This window comes from Convolutriloba macropyga, chromosome 15 (genome assembly GCF_964194025.1).
Source record: "Convolutriloba macropyga chromosome 15, txConMacr16.3, whole genome shotgun sequence".
In the NCBI taxonomy this organism is placed as follows: Eukaryota; Metazoa; Xenacoelomorpha; order Acoela; family Convolutidae; genus Convolutriloba; species Convolutriloba macropyga.
In genome coordinates this window covers 2,333,945-2,351,041 of record NC_134482.1, presented here as the reverse complement: position 1 = coordinate 2,351,041, position 17,097 = coordinate 2,333,945, and the positions used below count along the sequence as shown (strand labels likewise).

Below are 17,097 nucleotides of genomic sequence, written 5' to 3'. Positions count from 1 at the left end.
AGAAAGTGAGAAAACAAAGTGAGCAAAGAAAGTGCGAAAAAGAAAGTGAAAAAAAAGTGAGAAAAGAAAGTGAGAAAAGAAAGTGAGAAAAGAAAGTTGGAAAAGAAAGTCAGAAAAGAAAGTGAGAAAAGAAAGAGAGATAAGAAAGTGAGATAAGAAAGTGAGATAAGAAAGTAAGAAAAGAAAGTAAGAAAAGAAAGTGAGAAAAGAAAGCGAGAAAAGAAAGTGAGAAAAGAATGTGAGAAAACAAAGTGAGAAAAGAAATAAAGAAAAGAAATAAAGAAAAGAAAGTGAGATAAGAAAGTGAGATAAGAATGTGAGAAAAGAAAGTGAGAAAAGAAAGTGAGAAAAGAAAATGAGAAAAGAAAGTGAGAAAAGAAAGTGAGAAAAGAAAGTGAGAAAAGAAAGTGAGAAAAGAAAGTGAGAAAAGAAAGTCAGAAAAGAAAGTGAGAAAAGAAAGTGAGAAAAGAAAGTTAGAAAAGAAAGTTAGAAAAGAAAGTTAGAAAAGAAAGTGAGAAAAGAAAGTGAGAAAAGAAAGAGAAAAGAAAGAGAGAAAAGAAAGAGAGAAAAGAAAGTGAGAAAAAGGAAAAAATGAGGAAAATGAGAAAAGAGTGGAAACGAAAGTGAGAAAAAGTGAAAAAAGAAAGTGAGAAAAGAAAGTGAAGGAAAGTGAGAAAAGAAAGTGAGACAAGAAAGTGAGAAAAGAAAGTGAGAAAGTGAGAAAAGAAAGTGATAAAAGAAAGTGAGAAAAGAAACTGATAAAAGTGAGTGAGAAGAGAAAGTGAGAAATGAAAGAAAGAAAGTGAGAGAAGAAAGTGAGAAAAGAAAGTGAGAAAAGAAAGTGAGAAAAAAAGTGAGAAAAAAGTGATAAAAAAGTGAGAAAAAAAAAGTGAGAAAAAAAGTGAGAAAAAAAATTGAGAAAAAAAAGTGAGAAAAAAAGTGGGAAAGAAAGTGAGAAAAGAAAGTGAGAAAAGAAAGTTGGAAAAGAAAGTCAGAAAAGAAAGTGAGAAAAGAAAGAGAGATAAGAAAGTGAGATAAGAAAGTGAGATAAGAAAGTAAGAAAAGAAAGTGAGAAAAAAAAGTGAGAAAAGAAAGCGAGAAAAGAAAGTGAGAAAAGAAAGTGAGAAAAGAAAGTGAGAAAAGAAAGTGAGAAAAGAAATAAAGAAAAGAAAAAAAGAAAAGAAAGTGAGATAAGAAAGTGAGAAAAGAAAGTGAGAAAAGAAAGTGGGAAAAAGAAAGTGAGAAAAGAAAGTGAGAAAAGAAAGTGAGAAAAGAAAGTGAGAAAAGAAAGTGAGAAAAGAAAATGAGAAAAGAAAGTGAGAAAAGAAAGTGAGAAAAGAAAGTGAGAAAAGAAAGTGAGAAAAGAAAGTGAGAAAAGAAAGTCAGAAAAGAAAGTGAGAAAAGAAAGTGAGAAAAGAAAGTTAGAAAAGAAAGTTAGAAAAGAAAGTTAGAAAAGAAAGTGAGAAAAGAAAGTGAGAAAAGAAAGTGAGAAAAGAAAGTGAGAAAAAAAGTGAGAAAAAAGTGATAAAAAAGTGAGAAAAAAAAAGTGAGAAAAAAAGTGAGAAAAAAAATTGAGAAAAAAAAGTGAGAAAAAAAGTGGGAAAGAAAGTGAGAAAAGAAAGTGAGAAAAGAAAGTTGGAAAAGAAAGTCAGAAAAGAAAGTGAGAAAAGAAAGAGAGATAAGAAAGTGAGATAAGAAAGTGAGATAAGAAAGTAAGAAAAGAAAGTGAGAAAAAAAAGTGAGAAAAGAAAGCGAGAAAAGAAAGTGAGAAAAGAAAGTGAGAAAAGAAAGTGAGAAAAGAAAGTGAGAAAAGAAATAAAGAAAAGAAAAAAAGAAAAGAAAGTGAGATAAGAAAGTGAGAAAAGAAAGTGAGAAAAGAAAGTGGGAAAAAGAAAGTGAGAAAAGAAAGTGAGAAAAGAAAGTGAGAAAAGAAAGTGAGAAAAGAAAGTGAGAAAAGAAAATGAGAAAAGAAAGTGAGAAAAGAAAGTGAGAAAAGAAAGTGAGAAAAGAAAGTGAGAAAAGAAAGTGAGAAAAGAAAGTCAGAAAAGAAAGTGAGAAAAGAAAGTGAGAAAAGAAAGTTAGAAAAGAAAGTTAGAAAAGAAAGTTAGAAAAGAAAGTGAGAAAAGAAAGTGAGAAAAGAAAGAGAAAAGAAAGAGAGAAAAGAAAGAGAGAAAAGAAAGTGAGAAAAAGGAAAAAATGAGGAAAATGAGAAAAGAGTGGAAACGAAAGTGAGAAAAAGTGAAAAAAGAAAGTGAGAAAAGAAAGTGAAGGAAAGTGAGAAAAGAAAGTGAGACAAGAAAGTGAGAAAAGAAAGTGAGAAAGTGAGAAAAGAAAGTGATAAAAGAAAGTGAGAAAAGAAACTGATAAAAGTGAGTGAGAAGAGAAAGTGAGAAATGAAAGAAAGAAAGTGAGAGAAGAAAGTGAGAAAAGAAAGTGAGAAAAGAAAGTGAGAAAAAAAGTGAGAAAAAAGTGATAAAAAAGTGAGAAAAAAAAAGTGAGAAAAAAAGTGAGAAAAAAAATTGAGAAAAAAAAGTGAGAAAAAAAGTGGGAAAAAAAAGTGAGAAAAGAAAGTGAGAAAAGAAAGTTGGAAAAGAAAGTCAGAAAAGAAAGTGAGAAAAGAAAGAGAGATAAGAAAGTGAGATAAGAAAGTGAGATAAGAAAGTAAGAAAAGAAAGTGAGAAAAAAAAGTGAGAAAAGAAAGCGAGAAAAGAAAGTGAGAAAAGAAAGTGAGAAAAGAAAGTGAAAAAAGAAAGTGAGAAAAGAAATAAAGAAAAGAAAAAAAGAAAAGAAAGTGAGATAAGAAAGTGAGAAAAGAAAGTGAGAAAAGAAAGTGGGAAAAAGAAAGTGAGAAAAGAAAGTGAGAAAAGAAAGTGAGAAAAGAAAGTGAGAAAAGAAAGTGAGAAAAGAAAGTGAGAAAAGAAAGTCAGAAAAGAAAGTGAGAAAAGAAAATGAGAAAAGAAATTAGAAAAGAAAGTTAGAAAAGAAACTGAGAAAAGAAAGTGAGAAAAAAGAGGAAAAAATGAGAAAAGAAAATGAGAAAAGAGAGTGGAAACGAAAGTGAGAAAAAGTGAAAAAAGAAAGTGAGAAAAGAAAGTGAAAGAAAGTGAGAAAAGAAAGTGAGACAAGAAAGTGAGACAAGAAAGTGAGAAAAGAAAGTGAGAAAAGAAAGTGAGAAAAGAAAGTGAGAAAAGAAAGTGAGAAAAGAAAGTGATAAAAGTGAGTGAGAAAAGAAAGTGAGAAAAGAAAGAAAGTGAGAGAAGAAAGTGAGAAAAGAAAGTGAGAAAAGAAAGTGAGAAAAAAAAGTGAGAAAAAAAGTGATAAAAAAGTGAGAAAAAAAAGTGATAAAAAAGTGAGAAAAAAAAGTGAGAAAAAAAAGTGAGAAAAAAAAGTGAGAAAAAAAAGTGAGAAAAAAAAGTGGGAAAAAAACTGAGAAAAGAGAGTGAGAAAAGAGTGAGAAAAGAGAGTGAGAAAAGAGAGTGAGAAAAGAGTGAGAAAAGAGAGTGAGAAAAGAGTTAGAAAAGAAAGTGAGAAAAGAGAGTGAGAAAGGAGAGTGAGGAAAGAGAGTGAGAAAAGAGAGTGAGAAAAGAAAGTGAGAAAAGAAAGTGAGAAAAGTGAGAAAAGAAAGTGAGAAAAGAAAGTGAGAAAAGAAAGTGAGAAAAGAAATTGAGAAAAGAAGGAGAGATGAGAATGTGAGATAAGAAAGTGAGAAAAGAAAGTGAGAAAAGAAAGTGAGAAAAGAAAGTGAGAAAGGAAAGTGAGAAAAAAAGTGAGAAAAGAAAGTGAGAAAAGAAAGTGAGAAAAGAAAGTGAGAAAAGAAAGTGAGAAAAGAAAGTGAGAAAAGAAAGTGAGAAAAGAAAGTGAGAAAAGAAAGTGAGAAAAAAAAGTGAGAAAAAAAGTGATAAAAAAGTGAGAAAAAAAAGTGATAAAAAAGTGAGAAAAAAAAGTGAGAAAAAAAAGTGAGAAAAAAAAGTGAGAAAAAAAAAGTGAGAAAAAAAAGTGAGAAAAAAAAGTGAGAAAAAGAAGTGAGAAAAAAAAGTGAGAAAAAAAAGTGGGAAAAAAACTGAGAAAAGAGAGTGAGAAAAGAGTGAGAAAAGAGAGTGAGAAAAGAGAGTGAGAAAAGAGTGAGAAAAGAGAGTGAGAAAAGAGTTAGAAAAGAAAGTGAGAAAAGAGAGTGAGAAAGGAGAGTGAGGAAAGAGAGTGAGAAAAGAGAGTGAGAAAAGAAAGTGAGAAAATAAAGTGAGAAAAGTGAGAAAAGAAAGTGAGAAAAGAAAGTGAGAAAAGAAAGTGAGAAAAGAAATTGAGAAAAGAAGGAGAGATGAGAATGTGAGATAAGAAAGTGAGAAAAGAAAGTGAGAAAAGAAAGTGAGAAAAGAAAGTGAGAAAGGAAAGTGAGAAAAAGTGAGAAAAGAAAGTGAGAAAAGAAAGTGAGAAAAGAAAGTGAGAAAAGAAAGTGAGAAAAGAAAGTGAGAAAAGAAAGTGAGAAAAGAAATTGAGAAAAGAAAGTGGGATAAAAAAGTGAGATAAAAAAGTGAGATAAGAAAGTGAGATAAGAAAGTGAGATAAAAAGTGAAAAAAGAACGTGAAAAAAGAAAGTGAGAAAAGAAAGTGAGAAAAAAAAGGGAAAAAAGAAAGTGAGAAAAGAAAGTGAGGAAAGTAAGTGAGAAAAGAAAATGAGAAAAGAAAAAGAGAAGAAAGTGAGAAAAGAACGGGAGAAAAGAGAGTGAGAAAAGAAAAAGAGAAAAGAAAGTGAGAAAAGAAAGTGAGAAAACAAAGTGAGCAAAGAAAGTGCGAAAAAGAAAGTGAAAAAAAAGTGAGAAAAGAAAGTGAGAAAAGAAAGTGAGAAAAGAAAGTTGGAAAAGAAAGTGAGAAAGAAAGAGATAAGAAAGTGAGATAATAAAATGAGATAAGAAAGTGAGATAATAAAGTGAGATAAGAAAGTGAGATAGGAAAGTGAGAAAAGAAAGTGAGAAAAGAAAGTGAGAAAAGAAAGTGAGAAAAGAAAGTGAGAAAAGAAAGTGAGAAAAGAAAGTGAGAAAAGAAAGTGAGAAAAGAAAGTGGGATAAAAAAGTGAGATAAAAAAGTGAGATAAGAAAGTGAGATAAGAAAGTGAGATAAAAAGTGAAAAAAGAACGTGAAAAAAGAAAGTGAGAAAAGAAAGTGAGAAAAAAAAGGGAAAAAAGAAAGTGAGAAAAGAAAGTGAGGAAAGTAAGTGAGAAAAGAAAATGAGAAAAGAAAAAGAGAAGAAAGTGAGAAAAGAACGGGAGAAAAGAGAGTGAGAAAAGAAAAAGAGAAAAGAAAGTGAGAAAAGAAAGTGAGAAAACAAAGTGAGCAAAGAAAGTGCGAAAAAGAAAGTGAAAAAAAAGTGAGAAAAGAAAGTGAGAAAAGAAAGTGAGAAAAGAAAGTTGGAAAAGAAAGTGAGAAAGAAAGAGATAAGAAAGTGAGATAATAAAATGAGATAAGAAAGTGAGATAATAAAGTGAGATAAGAAAGTGAGATAGGAAAGTGAGAAAAGAAAGTGAGAAAAGAAAGTGAGAAAAGAAAGTGAGAAAAGAAAGTGAGAAAAGAAAGTGAGAAAAGAAAGTGAGAAAAGAAAGTGAGAAAAGAAAGTGCGAAAAGAAAGTGCGAAAAGAAAGTGAGAAAAGAAAGTGAGAAAAGAAATAAAGAAAAGAAATAAAGAAAAGAAAGTGAGATAAGAAAGTGAGAAAAGAAAGTGAGAAAAGAAAGTGAGAAAAGAAAGTGAGAAAAGAAAGTGAGAAAAGAAAGTGGGAAAAGAAAGTGAGAAAAGAAAGTGAGAAAAGAAAGTGAGAAAAGAAAGTGAGAAAAGAAAGTTAGAAAAAAAAGTGAGAAAAGTAAGTGAGAAAAGAAAGTGAGAAAAGAAAGTGAGAAAAGAAAGAGAAAAGAAAGAGAGAAAAGAAAGAGAGAAAAGAAAGTGAGAAAAGAAAGTGAGAAAAAGGAAAAAATGAGAAAAGAAAATGAGAAAAGAGAGTGGAAACGAAAGTGAGAAAAAGTGAAAAAAGAAAGTGAGAAAAGAAAGTGAAAGAAAGTGAGAAAAGAAAGTGAGACAAGAAAGTGAGACAAGAAAGTGAGAAAAGAAAGTGAGAAAGTGAGAAAAGTAAGTGAGAAAAGTAAGTGAGAAAAGTAAGTGAGAAAAGAAAGTGAGAAAAGAAAGTGAGAAAAGAAAGAGAGAAAAGAAAGTGAGAAAAGAAAGTGAGAATAAGGAAAAAATGAGAAAAGAAAATGAGAAAAAAGAGTGGAAACGAAAGTGAGAAAAAGTGAAAAAAGAAAGTGAGAAAAGAAAGTGAAAGAAAGTGAGAAAAGAAAGTGAAACAAGTGAGAAAAGAAAGTGAGAAAGTGAGAAAAAAAAGTGAGAAAAGAAAGAGAAAAGAAAGTGATAAAAGTGAGTGAGAAAGGAAAGTGAGAAAAGAAAGAAAGAAAGTGAGAGAAGAAAGTGAGAAAAGAAAGTGAGAAAAAAAGTGAGAAAAAAAGTGATAAAAAGTGAGAAAAAAAGTGAGAAAAAAGTGAGAAAAAAGTGAGAAAAAAAAGTGAGAAAAAAAGTGAGAAAAGAGAGTGAGAAAAGAGTGAGAAAAGACAGTGAGAAAAGAGAGTTAGAAAAGAAAGTGGGAAAAGAAAGTGGGAAAAGAGAGTGAGAAAAGAGAGTGAGAAAAGAGAGTGAGAAAAGAGAGTGAGAAAAGAGAGTGAGAAAAGAGAGTGAGAAAAGAGAGAGAAAAGAGAGTGAGAAAAGAGAGTGAGAAAAGAGAGTGAGAAAAGAGAGTGAGAAAAGAGAGTGAGAAAAGAGAGTGAGAAAAGAGAGTGAGAAAAGAGAGTGAGAAAAGAAAGTGAGAAAAGAAAGTGAGAAAGGAAAGTGAGAAAAGAAAGTTAGAAAACAAAGTGAGAACAGAAAGTGAGAAAAGCAAGTGATAAAAGTAAGTGAGAAAAGAAAGTCAGAAAAGAAAGTGAGAAAAGAAAGTGAGAAAAGAAAATGAGAAAAGAAAGTGAGAAAAGAAAGTGAGAAAAGAAAGTGAGAAAAGAAAGAGAAAGTGAGAAGTGAGAAAAGAAAGTGAGAAAAGGAAGTGAGAAAAGAAAGTAGGAAAAGAAAGTGAGAAAAGTGCGAAAAAATTGCGAGAAGTGAGAAAAGAAATTGAGAAAAAAGTGAGAAAAAAAGTGAGAAAAAAGTGAAAAAAAGTGAGATAAAAGTGAGAAAAAAGTGAGAAAAGAAAGTGAGAAAAGAAAGTGAGAAAAGAAAGTGAGGAAAGAAAGTGAGGAAAGAAAGTGAGGAAAGTGAGAAAAGAAAGTGAGGAAGAAAAGAAAGTGAGAAAAGAAAGTGAGAAAAGAAAGTGAGAAAAGAAAGTGAGAAAAGAAAGTGAGAAGAGAAAGTGAGAAAAGAAAGTGAGAAAAGAAAGACAGAAAAGAAAGAGAGAAAGTGAGAAGTGAGAAAAGAAAGTTAGAAAAAAAGTGAGAAAAGAAAGTGGGAAAAGAAAGTGAGAAAAGTGCGGAAAAAGTGCGAAAAAAGTGAGAAAAAGTGAGACAAAGTGAGAAAAAAAGTGAGAAAAGAAAGTGAGAAAAGAAAGTGAGAAAAGAAAGTGAGAAAAGAAAGTGAGAAAAGAAAGTGAGAGAAGAAAGTGAGAAAAGAAAGTGAGGAAAGTGAGAAAAGAAAGTGAGAAACGAAAGAGAGAAGACAGAAAAGAAAGTGAGAAAAGTGCAAAAAAAGTGAACGAAAGTGAGAAAAGAAAGTGAGAAAAGAAAGTGAGAAAAGAAAGTGAGAAAAGAAAGTGAGAAAAGAAAGTGAGAAAAGAAAGTGAGAAAAGAAAGTGAGAAAAGAAAGTGAGAAAAGAAAGTGAGAAAAGAAAGTGAGAAAAGAAAGTGAGGAAAGTGAGAAAAAAAGTGAGAAAAGAAAGTGAGGAAAGTAAGAAAAAATGAGAAAAGTGAGAAAAGAAAGTGAGAAAAAAAGTGAGAAAAAAAGTGAAAAAAAGTGAGAAAAAAAAGTGAGAAAAGAAAGTGAGAAAAGAAAGTGAGAAAAGAAAGTGGAAAAAAGAAAATGAGAAAAGAAAGTGAGAAAAGAAAGTGAGAAAAGAAAGTGAGAAAAGAAAGTGAGAAAAGAAAGTGAGAAAAGTGAGAAAAGAAAGTGAGAAAAGAGAGTGAGGAAAGTGAGAAAAAAGTGAGAAAAGAAATTGAGAAAAGAAATTGAGAAAAGAAAGTGAGAAAAGAAAGTGAGAAAAGTAAGTGAGAAAAGAACGTGAGAAAAGAAAGTGAGAAAAGGAAGTGAGAAAAGAAAGTGAGAAAAGAAAGTGAGAAAAGAAAGTGAGAAAAGAAAGTGAGAAAAGAAAGTGAGAAAAGAAAGTGAGAAAAGAAAAAGAAAGTGAGAAATGAAAGTGGGGAAAGTGAGCAAAAGAAGGTCTTTTTGATAGTTGCTCTCAATTTATCTATTTCGGGGCACTTTTTGAAGGCTCTGCTCAACTTTTTGAGTTTCTTTCTGTCAGACTCTTGGTTTTTCGTTTTATAGACAGAATAAATTAATGCCGTCTGCAACCGCTCAACAGCAACCATAATTTGTTGCTCAAATTTTTCGATCTCAGCTTTAAAGCTTTGCTGCAGTCTTTTTATTGGTAAAGCAGTCATGTCTGAAAGTTAGCTTTAACGAAGAAAAGCGAAGAACGTTTTAGCCAAGAGAAGCGAACAAAAGTTATAGCGAAGAAAAGTCAGGAGGATAACTGAATTGCAGGATAAGAGTCTGAAAAAATGAAAAAAAATCTGAGCAAAACCTCACAAACCTTTAGACCAGTTCAGACCTGCCCGCCCTAATTAATTTTGATCACCAATCGATGCTTACCAAATCGTTGGCCATCTGGGATATGCAAAAACGAATGATAATATGTAAAAAGAATAATCAGTATTGCATTTAAAGCAATTCAATGTAACGGTTAACCTCAGTTAAATGTCAACAGTTCAAGGTTTTACACGCGTGCACCTAAACACACATACATACACACACACGCGCGCGCGCGCAAACAGGTTCACACACAAACGCACAATGATAAAATTCAGTGGTTGTACTCCAAGCCATGGTTAACGTCAGTTAAATTTTATCAGTTGAAGGTCACAAACACACACACACACACACAAACACAGTCACATAGACGTAAGCGGTCAAGTTAAAAGAACGTTCGAAAACAAATCGAACGTTTGAAAAGCAAGCAAACGTTCGAAAACGAATTGAACGTCCCAAAACCAAAAAGAGCAAAATGGTCATTTAAATGCCTACGTGCACACACACGCACACACACACACACGCGCACACACACATACGCATGCATGCTCATGGACACACGCACGCACATACATAAAACCAAGTCACAGAACACGCTGCATGTTTAAGGACCCTTAAAACATGTGAAGATTGGCGCTTAAACATGGTGGTATAGGATGCATGCATTACGCTAGGCTGCATGTTTAAGGGACGCTAAAACATGTGAAGATAGGCGCTTAAACATGGTGGTATAGCATTCGAGTTAGAATTAATATATAGATTTAAAAGAAGTTACAAGCCAAAAATTGATATAGGGTATAACTAATGCAATTAGTTTGAATACATAAGTTGACAGTGAGGTGTGGAGAATCCATGTATAGCCAGTCATACGGAAAATAGTAGATTTGTAGGTTTGAAATTAAAATAATTTTTATAGTGCAACCCAATTAACTTAAAATCGATATCCAAAGATACCACCGAATATTCAAAGGAAAATGGCCTATGAAAGTTCAGGTGAGCAATTTGCCTTGTTTTTTATTCGTTTTAATTAGTCGAGACTGCTATCAGTAAAATGGGTATTTTCGAAATGCTAAATTAAATCAATCTAAACGGCATTCATTATAAATAGTCGTACAAGATAGAGAGGGCGTAAAGTGTAAAGACGGTTGTAGTAACACAACAATGATAAATAACTTCAAAATAATCTCTGTTCTATTTCAGTTTTTTTTTAACTTCACTACTTCGATTGTCCAATGTCTAATCAGATTTTTCTTCGTCCATTCCGGCCCAACTTCCAACAGGATTAGCCCATTTCTTGTCAGATACGGTCGCCTGTGACTATATTTCAGTTTCACAATTATCCCGACTGTTACTGTGATCAGGAACAGCAGCCATCACAGAAGCTGCGGGGCTGTTGAGTCGTTTAGCATTTTGATGTTGTGGGTGTTGCTGTTGTTGATAATGAAGATGATAATGATGGTTGTTTGGGTGGTGTTGGTTGTTGTTGTTGTTATTGCTACTGCTGTTGTTGTGGTGTTGATCAGACAGAGAGGAGGAGGGGAGAGTTGAGATGAAGGAGCTACACCTTCTGGGGTCTGATGACGTATCTGTCACGCCCATTGCTGAACAAAACAATAATTAATGAACACCTGATATAATAACACCCACGTTTTTGAGATCAACGTGCGCATAAAAAGTTGCTTCCTTAACTATAATTATAAAACTGCATGAGAACTATTGAACCAAACCAAAAGTTCTTCCAGCTAAATTATTTTGAAATGGTTTGAGAAATTTTTGTATCGTCCAGTCCAAATCGACGACAAATATATACTTATTCAGAATGTCGCGTTCAAGGTTACGATTCGCATTCATTTCGATCTCATAAGACAAGATACACAAGACATCACTCTACAAACACCGATTACGAGAAAATCGGAAACCTCGGGAAACAATTTATTCTGATTGCATTCATATTTATGATTGACTTACAACACCTTTGAAGCATACGAATTACCTTCCCATCCTAATGAGGGTGGGATGAAAACCATATTGTGACGTAAGAGTGAATGCTCAAATAGGATCACAATTGAGATTTTTTTGCTCAAAAGCAATGATAATAATGTGATCTGTTCGAGACACTTTCGAAACATTGGTGCCCTTGCTTAAGCAAGTTCTTACGTGAAAATAACAAAATTACATCTTTGAGTAAAACGAAGTTTTTCAACTTACAAACCTCATCGTCATAAGCTGACTTTAGAAAGGATCTTTCCTTAGTGCGAGTACAAAGCAAACATGCATGATTCAGCGACTACGATGTTACTCAATCCTACTGCGGGAAGAACAGTTGAAAATGCCCGAAAATAGTTCTCCACGATTGATAGCTTTCTCTCTCTGGCTTTGAGACCACTTCTCAATCTTTACTTAACCTCATCAATCACAATCATTGCACCATCCGAGGATCAAACTCCCAATGCAAATTGGACTTTCAAACCACAAATTACACAACAAACGATCAACGATCTTTATAATCAAATCATGCATGATTATAGATGTGGAACACATTTAGATACCAGGGCAAAGCATGAGAGTACAAGCTTCAATTATATAAACAAATGCCAGTTGTATTGAGCTATTTAATAAGATTGTTCAAACATTTATCACTTCTCTTCTATTAATCTCTATAAAGTCTAATTCGTCTATTTTGTTTATTGAAGACCAGTCCTACGGACAAATGCAATCATGATTAAGCGTGACACTAGACACTCACACACGCTTTACTCTATAAGTAGTTTGCCCAAAAACTTGATTGTAAACAAAAATTCATACAGGTTAATAGCCTCGATGAATTGCCAATAACAATTGTAGAAAAATTAGCTGCTCGTTTTCTTAAGAAAATCACATGATTACAACTAAATAAAAACAGTCTGATTCATTTGAAAACTCGCAACTCTCTTTGCAAATCTTTCATATCTAATAAATAACAATAACGTAATTCGTTCGGCAATTTTATCCATTTTTGCCTTTGCAAATTATTTCCCAAAAACAAAATTTTACGGTCTTCAAAATCTGAAAACCATAACATGTTCTGTAGTTTTCAAGAGAATTCCACTCGAGTTCTAAAAACAAAAAGCAAATTTCTTTTACCTCTGTCAAAACAGGTAAATTTTAGCAATATCTTGTAGCTCTCATATTTTTTCCTAAAATTTGCTACCTTTGGAGCAGATTACAAATGATATTTTTGCTGATGAAACCTGATGACTGCTTTCAAAGACGACTAATTGTAAAAAAAAATGAATGAAAAAGTCGAATGAGAAACGACGAATGAGAAAAAGTGAATTGAAGAATTATGAAATGTTATGCTCAAAATTCGCCATGCTCTGGACCGGCATTGACGAGCGATTGCATTTTCTTTATTTTGAGGTTAATTTCATAATAAATTTGAAGGGGTTGGAACAATAACATTTGCGTCATCAGAATATTACTGCTAAGCTAAAGACCACAACTGATCATATCCTAAAAACATCACTCAGAACTTAGAGTAAAAATAAAAACTGAAAGTTTGAAGAACAAAATCTATTCCCACAAAAAAAATAACTTCAAGAGATGGGAACTCCGGACAGAGTTTTCATCAAAAAATCTTAGAGCCCAGGAGAGTGAGAATGATGCTAACAAAAAGTTACGAATCTTTTGATTATGACGTTCAAAACAAGTCGAAGATCATTGGAAAATTCATGGCTAAAAACAGTTAACATCGCCATAAAATCCCGTTAAACTTGAATGATATATATAGACATTAACAATAACGTTTTGTTCCAACCTATTTTTTATCAAAATGGAAAATATACATACCCCGCGGATTTTTCGTCAGCTAAATTTTTACTTTTTGTTTATGCAACGGAGCGAAAAAAGAACATCATTTTGTAGACCTTACAGACGACTTCTGATTTAAAAAAAATACAAATAACGCAGGTTGAAAAAGGCCAGCTGTTTAAAAACTTACGGAAAACAGCAAAAGGAAAGCAATTGAGGGGATAGGTTATTTAAGTTCTCATAATTTTCTAAAATATGCTACATTTCGAACAAATTATAAACAATTTTTGCTGAGGAATCTGATTACTGCTTTCAAACATGATTGATTTATATGCATGCTCTTACACTACGAAAACTGTGCTCGATAAAAAAATATCTGTGCTCGATAAAAACAAAAATATGCCTTTATCAAATATTTGCCTCCTATCTAGTCCAGCTTTCCAATAAATTCAAAAACATTTGCGCCTACTGATTTGTTCGGTGTCCAGCAGTCATAGATACTCAATCATTACTTTCAATTAACCTAAATCAATTCCTTTCCTGTAAACAGTTTATTTAAGTCAGCGAAAATTAATATTCCTTTTATATTTCAATTTTACAACCGGAAGTACTGACAACGTTAGATATGTTTCTGATGAAAATGAGCTCTTCGTTCAATGAATGAGACAAAGTGAATGATTGACAAAAAATGAAGAATTACAAAAGGTTTTTTTCCCAAAAGTAATCATGTTCTGGACCGGCATGTAAGAGCGATGGCATTTTTCCATTTTGAGGGAAATAATCAGGATTCCAACAGAATTTCCATAGTGTTTAAATAACGTTAAAATTTTAATATGCAGTGTAATTTTCTAAGTACAAAACAAAGCATAAAGATCAAATATGTGAAAAATTAAATTTTGAGCTTCAATTTTCTTCAAAAATAAATAGAACTCTCGAAAGACCAATCTATTTTCTAGTGAATCCTCTTTTGCATCTCTTCGCAAAGATACCGATCGATCAAAATCGAATGAGAAGTTGGCCTGGCTCACGTCCATAATAAATTTGAAGGCGCTGGAACAATAACACTTGTGTCATCTCAATAATACCACTATGCTAAGGACCACAACTAATTATATCGCAAGAAATGTCACTAAGTATTTAAAATAAGAAAACTGCAAGCTTGAACGAAATCTATTTCAATAAAAATTGCAATTTCAAGAAGTGAAAACTCCGGACACACTTCACCCAAATTTTTTCAGACCCCATGAGAGTGAGAATTATACAAAACTTTGAACCATGACGTTCAAAACAACTCAAAGACCAGTCAAAAAATCATGGCTGAAAAACAAGATTAGTTTATATTGCTCCAAAATCACCTTAAATTGGAATACCACAGACAATAACAATAACTTTTCGTTCTAACATTTTTCACAACGGAAAATGTATTGCAATCAGCTTTTTTCTTCAATTAATTTTCACTTTTTGCTTACGCAACGGAGCGAAAAAAAGAAAACATGATTTTGTAGACCTTACAGGCTACTTCTGATTTTCATAAAAACTATAATATCGCGGTTCGAAAAAAGGGAGCTGTTCAAAAAATTGTACGGAAAAAAGGAACAGAAAAAGAATTGATAGGAGAGGATATTGAATAGATTATGAAAATTTGGCCGGTTTATACAAATTTGATTCAGAAGCAGAATAAAGTGCAAAAAGGGGGGAAAATTTTTTTCTTTCACTTTTCACTGTTTTTTATTTTGGTCTTAGCTATTATTTTCAGTTTTCAGTTTGTTTTCCAATTTTTAAAATCTCTTTTGCAGTTCAATAGTTTTCCGATATAGCCAAAACAGAAAAAAGTTACAACACGTGGAAACAAAAAATAATCTGCAAAGCAGACGCCAAAAATATGAAAAAAAGACAGAAAAGTTCAGTTTCTTCTTTTAATTGGAAATTTAAAATTTTAAACATGTAGTATTTGTTTCCTCAAAACGAAGAGTTCAAATGAACAACTAATACTTCTGATATACATAAAACTATGGGAACATTCTTAAAAAACTAAGAAAAGACAAAACAATATAGAAAGACTCAATTCATCTTTTTGCTGGCTTCCCTTGCTCGATGACAGAGTATTTTGTTTAAAAGTAAGTCTTTTTTGTAGACTATTTGACTAAGCAGTATTTGAACATTATTTTTTTATTTAAGAGGAAACTGAAGACCTTTGAAATAATTAAGTTTCAAACATTTCTGCGGGCACTTCAGCTGATCCCAAATGAACATTCACAGAGTTGGTCAAATAACGGTACTTGAGACCAAAAAACAAAATCTAGAATTTTGAGAAAAAGCTGTTTTATTCTTTTCCTGTTATTTATTCCTTATGCTTAAATTGACTGACATCGTAAGTTCTCAAATGGTTTAAATTCGACTGTTCAATTCATTTAGCTGAAATTGTGAAGCAGTCTCTAGTATGTTTTTCATTTCATTAAGAAAAAACACAAATTAAGTACAAAAATAATAATTTTCTTTTAAATATCAGAATAAATTCACTTATTACCTAGCAACTCCTAGCAATAAGTAAACTGGTTCTCTAGGGGTCAATCAAAAACATTTCACGAGAAAAACACGAGGAAAGAACGAAAGTCCTTTTTCAACAGTTTTGACTTTAGAGACTTAAATTGAGTTTCGCGCTTTCGAGTTGGTCTCATAGTAATTAGCAGTCCATTTGGTCTCGAGTCCAATTTAGCGAAAACTCTAGAGTCTTTTCAATAATTTAAATTTAAATGATAAAAATATTATAGTGAATAAAATTTTTTATTTTCTTAATTATTGCAAACTACTTTCCACGACCATGTCCTCCAGGTAAAATATAACCGACTAAACGTCGGAAGAATTGCTCTTGAACGACTAGTGGGAGCTCGAATCAATTGCAGCCTGCTTCAGTCGGGGGGGGGGGGGGGGCTAAATGGGACTAAGAAGTTCGATAGTGGGCTTCAAATAACCACAGAGGTTAACATATACCACTATTAATATTTAAAGTAAAAAATGGCACCAGTCTCGGCGCACTTTTCATTTGACTTTTAGTATTAAATTGCCACCAATTAAATTCAGCTGTTTGAAATTGTGATTGAGACAGAATTTTAGATCACGCGAAACGCAAAAAGTAAAGGGCGTAAAAGTCCCCGAAAAGTAAAAATTGTCAAGCAAAAATTTTGCATAAAGAAGACACACGTTTACAATAATTGATATGAACTTCGTTCAAGAGCAATTAATAAGGGTTCAATTCTTCACATAAGAAAAAAATTGAGAGAAAAAATTTTCAGCATTGCTCCGTTCTTCTCAACTGATGTTTTGTTAACTTTTAAACATACCTTCTCTAATTGCTCCAAAATTAATTGAAACAAAATCAGTATATACCAGAACAAACCAGCGTGAAAAAATTGATGCACAAGAATGTCGATTTAGCGGTTGGAAAAATGTAAAATTTTCATAACATTTCTCTGATCCGTAAAGAAAAAATCTTTAACTAAAAATTTTCAACTGGTGCCCTGCGTCACAGTGCCGCACGAGCCGTCTCTTCCTGAGACTAAAATCAGTTAGTCTCATAGATGATTGAACTAGGTAAAAAAGTCTACCTGGCTCATAAACACATGGCAGTCATCACTTAAGACAGGAAGTGAATGTTTCCTAATCAGTGAGTTCAAATGAAAAAAAGAGGCTTGTATACCTGCATGTTCAGCACTTGTAGTAGTTGTGTCTAGCGTAGACGTGGGTCGCCTGCTCCCAGTGGCTGCAGTGCTGTTTGTGTGCTGGGAGAAAGTAGAGGACGTGGGACTGTTTAGAAGATTGCCACTATTCTGCTGGTTGTTGTTTGTTAGCACGAAGGATGAATTGTTAGCTGATGATGAGTTGATGCCAGTGGCACTAGCCATCATTGCGGTGGAGGGAGAGGCACAGCCACTACTGGCCGGGTTCGAAGTAGAGGTAGAGGACTGTTGCTCGTTTTGCAATTCCCGGATGACCTAAAAGCATTTACGTTTCTCAATTCGCGATTTCTTCGCCATTTACTTTTTAAAATAGAAACAACTGTTTTCCTAAAATTAATGACAGACGACAACGATTTCAAAAGGGGCGACTAATTAATTCCTGGACCAGCTAAAAAAACTCAAAATAACGTATGAAAGGAAAAAAAACGTTATTTTACATGAGGAGGGTATACTGACCTCAATGGACTGTATGATCTTTCTTCGATTTCCGACTAATTGTACGCCCAAATCATTCTTCAACTGATTGTAAGACATTTTGGTGAGCTGAGTGAGGTTGAAGAGGTTCCTGTCTCTGAATTTAGGCCAGTGCACTTCCATTTTGAGGAGTCGGAGCCATCTCTCAACACTGTTCTCACTCTTCAACACCAGCTCCTTTGCCTCGCTGTGTAGTGGGTTAAAGTTACTAAAACAAACAACTGTGCTTTTACTCAATCGCGGAGAAACAGATGTAAACAAACTCTCAATAACGTGGACTATAAAACTGAAAACTTTTTGGAATTTGGTATCGATATCGCGCACGAGGATCCA

The 17,097-nt window shown here is 32.8% G+C and overlaps 2 protein-coding genes across 3 annotated transcripts in view; both read right to left on the bottom strand.

The window, feature by feature from the left end:
- Nucleotides 1-17,097, bottom strand: part of LOC142354692 (uncharacterized) — a 361,988-nt gene that overhangs the window by 74,217 nt on the left and 270,674 nt on the right. The window contains exon 1 of one of the 2 annotated variants that reach the window (XM_075407055.1): nt 11,375-11,386. The exons of the other annotated variant lie outside the window; for it this stretch is intronic. The gene's annotated coding sequence lies outside the window, so the exon portion shown is untranslated. Of the gene's footprint in view, nt 1-11,374; nt 11,387-17,097 lie in introns of those variants that run through there. 2 annotated transcript variants of the gene reach the window in all.
- Nucleotides 9,823-17,097, bottom strand: part of LOC142354549 (ephrin type-B receptor 3-like) — a 60,032-nt gene continuing 52,757 nt past the window's right edge. The window contains exons 17-19 of the mRNA XM_075406869.1: nt 16,747-16,972; nt 16,251-16,545; nt 9,823-10,365 (exon numbers count right to left, since the gene is read on the bottom strand). Of these exons, the coding sequence (XP_075262984.1) occupies nt 10,082-10,365; nt 16,251-16,545; nt 16,747-16,972 (805 nt within the window). The 3' untranslated portion in view covers nt 9,823-10,081. The remainder of the gene's footprint in view (nt 10,366-16,250; nt 16,546-16,746; nt 16,973-17,097) is intronic.